Source organism: Thalia democratica, chromosome 5 (assembly GCF_965202585.1).
Source record: "Thalia democratica chromosome 5, ktThaDemo2.hap1.1, whole genome shotgun sequence".
NCBI lineage: Eukaryota > Metazoa > Chordata > Thaliacea > Salpida > Salpidae > Thalia > Thalia democratica.
Window position 1 is genome coordinate 72,937,767 of NC_139169.1, and position 10,737 is coordinate 72,948,503.

The following is a 10,737-nucleotide window of genomic DNA, read 5'->3' on the forward strand; positions in this document are numbered from 1 at the left end:
TTTTATTATGTAAAATAAGTAAACTGTAACAATGAAATTATTTAAATTATTTATAGTTTCTATTATACTAATATTAAAGTTTATAATTAAATTTGTTAAACAAATTAATCATTTTTATCCTCAGACGCTGTTTTAGATACAAAAACTGACGAAACCAACAAAGTCAAAGGTTTAAAAAGTTACTGACACTATTGAAATTTAATATTGTAAATAAACGTTTTTTATTCGCCTAAAATCAAAGCTGTGTATTGTAATGTTCAAAATTGCCTTTAAGTCTTGTTCGATTGATTTTAAGAATATATAAATTAATGAGTTATCACTTAAAAAAGTGAAAATTAAAAACGTTCTCACCATGCATAAAACTTTATATGAGAATTAAAGTCAAAAAGTATAAAAATATGGCTCATATTTAGGTGTAGTTTTACAAGTAAAATTTTAATTTTGCAAAAACTTTGTCTAAACTATGTTCTAAAATTAGCAACAACTAACGTACAGGGTACCTCTGTTTTTCTGTAGTTAACTTTTTGAATCAGCTGAGATAAATCTAAAAATTTTTGACTTAATTTTGATATGAATTTTTCTTATTAAACTTTTATTTCAAAACGACTCAGAAAAAGCGAATATAAAACATATTCAATTTGTTATATATTCAATTAACTATTTTAAATAAAACTCTTTTTGTCAATCTGTAAGGTTTTTTACGCAATCAAACTTTTGATATTGTTAGCTCAATATTATGATGAGTTTCATAAATTCATGTTCAAACTGTTCTACCAGCAAATCTTATGATTTTTAATTTTCACCCACATCCAAACAGGAACAACCGGGTCAACGTGCAGATCAGCTCGTACAAGAAGCAGATCGCTGTGGTGATGAAGCAGATCGCTCGCGCCAAGAACCAGTACAACCGCTGCAGGCACAACTGCGGCAGGTGGGGCTGGAGGAGAAGGTCTATCAGGAGGAGGAGCTTCGCGCAGAAGGCGGAGGGGGACAAGTACTGGGGTTGCAAGGTCCACGTCAGCAAGAGGTTCCGGAGGATGAAGGGGGACAGGGGGATCAAGATCAGGATCAGGAGGCCGATCAGGAGGGGCGTCATGGCCGGCAGAGGAGCAGGAACCCGCTGAGTTGGTTGAACGACAGGTGGGTGAGGCGGCGGTTCAGGAGGTGAGCGGGCGGAATCAGGTGGAGGAGGAGAAGAGACTTTTTGTGGGAGGGAGTCAGGTTCAGGAGGGGGGTGAACGGGAGAAGAGCCGCAAAGGAATGGGAGACGAATAAGAGTAGATCTTCATCTCTAATATCATTTTTGTAATCGAGACTGATTGCCGAATAAAACTAAATGTAAAACATTTGATTTCTATTTTTTATAGCTTTTTATAGATTCATGAAAAGCTGTAAAGCAGTATGTGCTGTTTAAACCTTAAAGCTTTTATTTTCAATAACTACAAACTCTTGTTGAACTATTTTCGTTTAAAAAACCACATAAAAGAATTATAAGACAGAACTAAAAATCAAGTACAGCTAATTGTAAGATATTTAACAACGGCACAATAAATATTAATTAACAATGGTTTATTGGACGACAAAAAAAGACGATCAAAATATTTGTTCCTAGAACCTGGTGCACTGAAAACCTTTCGGTTATCGAGTCGCACATCACGGGTACTTTTAACGTCTTGTTCAGGATAAGTACATGTATTTTATTCTTGCATTACTAAAGTTTTGTTACTAACTTGACAAAATACCTATACATATTAGCATAACTTATTAAGAATTACTAAATAGTAAGTAAAACATATAAAAGTATTTATATTTATCAAAGCTTACTTTAAGTACTCCTATTTTCCTTTTAAACACATTTAAAAAAATGAATCAAGATTTTAGGACAAACCAACATTTGAAATGCTTTTTTTTTTATTGAGCGTTATTAAACTGTTTAAAATTCAAATCTTTGTTTTACAGTTTTTATAAAATAATAATCTATATAAAAACTTTATTTATTTGCCTCATTAATGAAGAATTTCAAATTACGAAAATAACATAATACAAGTTGTTGTAATCTAGACTTAAGTTATTTAATACTATATAAATTTATTTATATTTATTTTGTTCTAATATAAATTTAACTTTTAAATGATCTTTTATTTATAACAAATTATGCATCAAATACACTTTATAAACGCATTAAAAAATACTTAGCATAAAATGTAATTAAATAAAAATCATTAATCAAAAATATTAATAAAATTTGTATAATAAAAGCTTTAGTTATCTGTTACGACTCTTGCAAACATTATTAGAGATCTATTTTGAAATAAAACTTTGAAAAAGTATTTAAAAATGACTAGCTTCAAAGTATAAAAACTTTTTAATTAGTTTTGTAGCATCAGTTACTTAGATGTCATTTTTAATTAAATTTATTTTTCAAAACTAATCAAAAACTAGCATATTTCTTTGAACTGAGCTTATAATGATAGTATAAAAATTTAATGGGAAATACAAACTCATTCAAATTTCTTTTGAAAACTTTTGTTTCATTTATCATGAAAAGTTTTACAATAAAAAACTAAATGTTTTTGCCCCTTTTAAACACACTCAAGGTAACATTTTCAATAAATTATATTTTGTCCACAATACAGTATCATATTTATTTTACACATGTTGTCTAGCCTTTAAAAAACTTTTCTCATTTGCTTGTATACAAGTTTTAATGTTTTAGAACATTTTATTTTTTTTTATTTTTTGTATTTGGTAGGTTGAAAACCAGATTCTCTACCAAATTAATTTGTACTTAATTTAATTATGATAAATAAATTTAAAGTTTTAATATTTTATAGATAATTTTTTTTTCGTTTGTAGAATTTATTTTAATCACTTCTGTAGCTAAAAATATCGAAAAAGATAAAGATGCTTTTTTAAAATAAAAATACTTTTAGAAAGCAAGAAAAACAAACAAGTTCTAAATAAGTATTTAAGCATTTAACTAAAAGTAAACCCTGAAACTGTTAATAAAAAAAACAAGTACAAAATTCATTATACTAATTGAATAATAAAAAACTTATTATCATAGCTTTAAAGGTTTTAAATTATTAAGTAAATATAGTTATGATTTATGTGCTTGAAAGTAACCACATAAAATACGCACCTACATATTTATATATGAAAGGGATTAAAATTTTTTCAATAAGAATGTTTTAAAAGGATTATATTATTAAGAAGAAGTCTTTCTAGGTATAATCAGAAACTCGTAGTTTGATAGATTTCAGAGAATAAACTGTGCAATACTTTTTTAAATTAAATTACAAATATTAAAAAAAAAAAATATTTTGGACCTTCAGCTACAAACTTCTAAAAAAATCACATAGTGTTAAGTCTAATAACTAAGATAACTAAAGATAACCGTTGCTATCAGTACAAAATCATTTTGTTTACTATTAAAAAGTATTTTTAAATTTGTGGAAAAATAATCCAGAAAAGTTAAATAAAACACAAAACGGACGTGAAAGTTGAGCTTTATTTTAAATTTTTAATTAATTCTTTTTAGTTTATAAAATTCATTTTATTAATGATAAATAAGGTCTATGAATTTAATCGTATTGAAACAATTTATATTGGTTGAAAACAGTATTTTTAAGTTTTAAACTACAAAATAAGAAAACCTAGACTTACACCTTTTTTAAATGACCGCCATATTCAAACTATATACAGTTTTGTAGCAATTTGATCCTAAAAACCTTGTTTTATTAGTAACAAATTATAATGAAATTTTTTTCATTCTATATTTAAAAATTAAAATTGAAAAGTACCTTTGTTTCTGAAGTTTTTGCAAATTATGTATGAAAATTAATATTTGAGCTTAAAAACAAAACCTTGTGAAATACTAGAAATAAGTTAGGTTTAGCTAAAAAACATTGTTTTTTGGAAAATATATACAATTGAAAACGTTAAAGTAATTGCAATATACTATGATATGTTTTTAATTTACAGTTGAAGTTCTAGTAAAGTACAAACAAATAAATTACAGTTTATTTTTGCAAAGTTAAGAAATACAATCATCAAACCCAAACTTTAAACGGGTCATTGTCGAAAAGAATAAAGTTTTACAGTTTAAAAAGCAAACATGATTAAGCACATGGAGTTTTGAGTGATTTGTGACGCACTTGTGGTTTTAGTTGATTTTTTTTACTTTTATTAAGTACAATACAGTATTCTGCAACTGTAAAAGTAGAACAATTTTCTCAACTAGAAAAGAAAACCGCTGTTATTTTTGAATGAGTTTTAAAATTTTTAACGTCAAAAAAAAGTTTTCTAGAGACGATTAGAAATACTGGTACAGAAATAAACTTCAAAAAGTTATAAAAAAAATTGTTTAAAATAACTACACTGATATAAACAAGTACAAAAATCAAACAGTCTAGTAAAGGCAAGCAGTTACATTTAGGAAATAAATAAAGTTTTAAAAGCTAAATCAGTAGATAAAAATAAAGTCAGTTTAAAGTTTTAAAATAATGTTTGCAAAGAAATTTAGCGTAATTGTAACTAAAAAATTGTAAGTTAGGAATTGTGATGAAGTTTTATTTCAACTTATAATTTCTGTCATATAAACTTTAAAGTAAGAACAAAACACTAAAAGAAAATAAAAGAGTTGTTTTAAGTTCAATAGTCTTATTAGAGTTAAATAAAGCATATTTGTACAAGAACAATTTATACAACTTTATCAATGAAAAATTTTAAGTTTTCGTATGTACAAACAAGTATTAAAAAAGAATTTAAACTACAAAAAAAAAATTTATATCTAGTATGTTGATGACGTACAATGTTTTATGCAAAGTCCTACTAAAAATATTTTATAAAAAAAGAATGTTTACTTTAAACCCAAAAAACTTACATTTTAACGTTTTACTATATTTAAACCTAAAAGATATGAGAACGTTCTCAGTTAATCCCGATGATGTCGTCAACCTTCACCGTCTCGACCTCGTCGTCCTCAAGACCCTCCTCATACTTTTTCAACACGGGGGTTTTTCCCTCTTCGGAAACACAAGGGTGGCAACACCTGCACGTCCTCCTGCAGAAAACCTTCAGGTAGTTGAATCCCGGGTCCTCGCAAGTTTTGTCCGCTGGGAGGAGCTGCTTGCATTTTGTTGAAGATGTTATGTCGATACACCCTGTGTAAATGAAGGAGTATTGAAATATACAATATTTTATATTTTATATAAAAAGTTATTTTATACATATAATATTTTATATTAAAATATACGTTAGTTAGGTGTTAAGCTAGGATCGATACACCCTGATGAGAAGAAAATAAACAAACTACTTATTTTATGATCAGTTCAATAAGATTGAATTTGTTACATCATTTTAAAACACCTAAATATACATATATACATATATACATAATATACATATATAAATATACATTTTAAAACACCTAAATATACCTAAATATACGGGTGTATCGATATAACATCCAGCACAAAATTAACTAGGATTCATAAGTATAACATCTTGAATTTTGTTAATTTTTTATTGACTATAATTTATATATATATATATATATATATATATATATTATAGTCAATAAAAAATTAACAAAATTCAAGATGTTATACTTATGAATCCTAGTTAATTTTGTGCTGGATGTTATATCGATACACCCGGTGTTAATGAAGGAGTATTAAAATATATAATATTTTTATATTTTAGAAAACTCTTGAGCAATTATTTGAGTACTTTTTGAGTACACTTTGTCTATGTTAGTAAATGTAACTAAAGTTAGCTTGACTATATATAAGAAGATAAATAGGTTTTTGTTCAAAATTAAACTATATTGAAATGATAAAGTGTAATATAAATTTTAAGGACTTATGTGAATAAAACGGTTGATAATTTAAAAATTATTAAAATTATATATTTTTTGATTAGAACTACTTTAAATAACAAAAATATGATAGTATTGTTTCGCAATAAAATTTTAACTGATTAGTTTAGTCGCAAATTAAAACGTAAAACCCTTTTTTATTAACAAAAAAAGAAACCTAAAATTTAAACTTTATGTGTTTAGCTCATTTTTGTACTTCGGATTTATCTATAACTTTAAATGGTAAAAAAAACAAATTAGACTAAATGACGAATATTGCTCTAAAAATAAATTCAGAGGTCTAATTATGGTTTCAGATAACTTAATTAAGCTTACTTATAAGTAATCTTTTAAAGTTATTGTTGGCTGTTGTTTTTTTGTTGTATCCTTTATTACGAAATTTAATTATGCTTAGTTTTTCAAAAAATAAAAAGAATTAGGCCTTTTTTGGTTTAACTTAGAAATACTAAAACAAAATAAAATGCTAATTATTTTTAAACGAAGTTAAATTATGAAACTTTTTATATTCTCAAGATAAAGATAATTAAAGTAATACACAGCTACATGTTTTAAACACTTTAACGTAATTACTCAATGTAATTAAATCTAAAGCTTTTGGAAACTAAATTAATTATAAAGTTTTCTGCTTAAAACATTTTAATCACGAAAAAAATTATAAACAAATGTCATCTTTTTATCTAAATAAACACAAAATAAGTCTTCTTTTTAATTTTATCAGCACATTAAAATCTAATAAAACATTTAGAATACAAATAAATAGTCGAAGAATATGTATCAGTTTAACATTTATTATAATGAAGTTTTTGTTGCTTGTTTAACAAGACGCCAAAAAAGTTTTTTAATCAAACAAACGACTACATAAAGTACAAGTAAATATACTAAAATTTTTATATAAGACTACTGATTTTTTAAAATTGAAAAACAAACTTTATGTAAACATACAAATAATAAATGTTTAAACATAAAATTCATAAAATAAACAAGATGTATAAATCAAATAAAACATTTTTTAATGGAATATAACCTTAAGTTTTACACAATTTTTTAGAAATTGAAAAAATTTAATATTACATTCTAATACACTTTTATTAAATTTTTCACTTCATGTTAAACATAGACATCACAAAAACCTTTACAAAATTAAATAGGCGGCCACATGTAAGAAGCAGTGGTAAGAAATAGCTTACAATGAAATAGCGTGCGACGTTACAAACATAATTTGAACTTTTATGCGTTTAATTTTGCAAAAGAAGAATTTAACCTTGGCGTACAACGATAATCTTTTAAACATAAATCTGATTTTAATTTCGGTTGAACACAAAAAAAGTAAATAGATAAACTTTTTGGTGATGTTTTGAAATAAGAAAAAAAATAATGAACATTTAAATAGATAAAAGTATCAATTGAAAACAATAAGTTCTACAAAACTTGTAAATATTATTTTATAAATTTAAAATAACCTCCGTAAGTATATAAAAGAACTACTTAAATTAATTTAGTTTTAAAACATTCAAAGTTTAACAGTTTTGTTTTCAGAAAAAAAAGACTATATCTACATTAAAAGTTTGTTTATTATGAAAACTGTGGTTAACTATTTAAAACCACCAAGTTATCTAAATTTAAGACTAAAAGTTTTAGCTTTAAAATATAAACATTTATCTTCAAACAATTATGAAGTTTAAAAAGTTGAAAACATTGGACATTTAAAAACTTATATTTTAAATCTTGCTAACATAGGTTAAGATTAATGTGTTTGAAATTTGAGGTTGAATTAAAAAGTTTAATATATTTTGTAACACTTTTTATTCAAAATAAATGTACAATGACATGCTAATTGGAAAAAACTCAAAGAGGCAACCGAAAACACTCAACATTTTTACACTTTTTCACGCTCTTAAATATAAAAAACTAAAAAATTCATGTGATCTTATTCAAAATATGGTTTGTAAAAGTTTTTTTTTCTACTTTTTAAATTAAAACTTTTTTGATAAATAAGTTTAAATTGAAAAACGAATTTAAAATATAAAAATACAACAAAATAAATAGTTTACACTTTTACACCGTATCACTTGTATATTTTTAAAAAATATTTAAAAACCTATGATTTAGTAATATTTAACATACATTGTATAAAGTCAATAGGTTCGAACATGCGGTTTAAATTAAAAGTTTTGCAGATTGATGCTAAAATGTAACACCTTTCGCACGAAACACATGTATTTGCTAATTGGAAAAACTTTTAAACAAGCTTTTAACACTTTTGTGCCGTTCCACGGTTGTCTGTCAGCAAACATGAAAGCACGATATTGCAACCCGCAAAAACCTACACTGGGTCCTCGGGCGACAATTCCTTGGATATTATGACGTAACACAGTCAGCGCGCGTTTAAAATTCGCCCAAAAGCTTGTTGGCGAAATAAAGGAAAGTTTGATAAATTTTTCTTTTTTGTCTCGATGTTGAGCTTGATTTAAAATAAGATGATTAACTAAATACGGGACAGACTTTCGCTTGTGGTGTATTTAAAAATAGATAAAAACAATGGTTGTTTTGATTATCGCTAAAACTTTGTGAGTTTATGAAAAAAAACGTTTATGAAAATTTGTTAAAACGTGAAAAAATCTTATCAGTTAGTATAAGATTACACATAAAAGCTTTCAAACTTATAAATTATTGGGTTATTAGTTTTAAACCGTTAAAAAGGTAAACAAAAGATTTTCGGTTTTATTCCAAATCGCAAAAACTTAATTAAACTTTTAGTATCAGTCTTATAAAATTATTTTAATCTGGAACAACTTACAAGCTTTTCTAAAACTTTAGTTTTTAGTGATAACATATAAATATCTAATTTCACTAAACGTAATTTGTACCTATTTAAAATTCTTTCACGTATGTGTTGTAATCTTTTATTTAAATGTTTTTAGTAACATAGTTTAGTTTTTAATATTTTTCGCTGAAGTTAAAACGTCTTCACTAAACTTAAGTAGCAGACATAACTTGAAAAAGTTTATATTTATAAATTTGATAAACTAATCAAAAAGTTTTTAATGATTTTAATCATATCGTTTTTTACTTAAAAAGGATAATAAATAGAATGTTTTAACCTTTCGATAATTACAAATGTTTTATATGCTAAAGCAAATAACAATTAAAAAGTTTTAATAAAAACTTTTACGTAAACATATAAACTAAGATATCTAACTACCAAAAGTTTAAAAGTTTAATTACTCTAAACTTCCATATGTACAGTGTGAATTTGACAAAGTTAACTAAAGTTTGTATAATCTATATCATTAAACACTGTGTCTATAATTGACTTCTATAAAGTAACTTTAACATGTTTAAATCAGTTTAGTTAAATAATAATTTTAACAAAAGCATAACTTTTCTATTGATAAATAGATTTTTAACTAAATTCAAACATATACAAATATTAAAAAAAATTTATATAGAGTTAACTAAAGTTATTATACTGCGCACAAAATTAATTTTAGTAAAATATAACCAAGAGTACAAATATAAACTAAATTTAACACAAATACCTTACAGTAAAAAAAAGGAGTTTTTTTTAACTATTACTGTAAAGCTTTTTGAACTATTTAAAATATTAAGAATACTTGTTTTAGTGTTTATTCATTTTACGCAAGCAAAAAAATTTTACAAGTAGTGTAATAAAGTATTGTAATCGAGCTGTTAATTACTAAAAAAAAACATTTAAAACGCATAGTTTTTTATAATAAAATTAATCAAAAACAAACCGCAGTTAATTGTCAGGTCTTCAAATTCGTCGAATCTTCGTTGAAATGCTTCGAAATCCGGCGACGATTGTGTTTTGTACAGTGAAGTTGGACTCGTCTTATATACACATAAAATAAAAAAGAAAACAGCTAAAGTGTTCTTCATGTTTTATCATTTATAATCTAAAAGTATTAAAGTTAATATAAAGGTATTTATGCTTATTATATTGGTTTTATTATATTGGTATTTTTAAACTTTGCAAAAATAAGAATTATAAAAACATTTTGACTTTTGTTTTTGTAAAAATTCCACAACAACATGTTTTTGTAACTTTTTAAAACATTAAATTCTACACTTAAAATAACTTGTATTTGAATAAAAAAAAAAACAAAACACTGCTATAATATTTCACGTATGAAAACGCTTTTTAAGCAGTTTAAGCCTTGGAGCAATTTAAAGGCCTACTTAGACGCCTAATACACTAAGTTCTCAATAACAACGACAAAATTACCAAAAGATTAAGTGATTTACGATATTGCTAAGTTTTATTTCCTTTTTTGTAGCATTAAAAAGTTGCAAACCAAAATAGCCTGGTAATGAAGTATCTCTTTAAAAGACAAAAATTACTAAATGTTTAAATTAGAATTTTGTTTTTACGACAAACTTCTCACGGTGATTAATGTATAAAAGATTAGCTAATAGCTGATAAGTTGAAACATGAGATTGTAGATAAGATCTGACACTGTCATCAATTTGAACTCAAATAACTTTCGTTTCTCAGTTAATACAACATTAACTAGACTTGTATTTAAATGAAAGTACTTATGAAATTCAAAAGACTTTTAGTTATAATGTATAACAATAGTTTTTTATCAAACTAACGTTTGAAAAAAACCTCAGTATTTTTGAATTCGTTTCGTTTTAGCAATGTTTTTAAATAAATAATAAATTTTAACATATAAATTTTATTTCAAAAGCGACAAAATTGCTTGAAAAAAAAAAAAAAATAGGCTTTTGACTGAGCATTAAATATTTAGTATTTCAAACTCAATAGTCGAGTACAAAAATACTTGTACAAAACTGAAGTGTGTTACAAATCAATTCATTTAAAAACTGCACAG

At 25.0% G+C, this 10,737-nt stretch overlaps 1 protein-coding gene across 1 annotated transcript; it reads right to left on the reverse strand.

The window, feature by feature from the left end:
- Positions 1-4,001: 4,001 nt before the first annotated feature.
- Positions 4,002-9,794, reverse strand: LOC145836148 (uncharacterized). Its single transcript, XM_082943960.1, has 2 exons — positions 9,637-9,794; positions 4,002-5,165 (listed from the first exon to the last, which is right to left on the reverse strand). Exons 1-2 carry the CDS (start codon positions 9,779-9,781, stop codon positions 4,933-4,935), a joined length of 378 nt encoding a protein of 125 aa, XP_082800086.1. The 5' UTR covers positions 9,782-9,794; the 3' UTR covers positions 4,002-4,932.
- Positions 9,795-10,737: the final 943 nt, after the last annotated feature.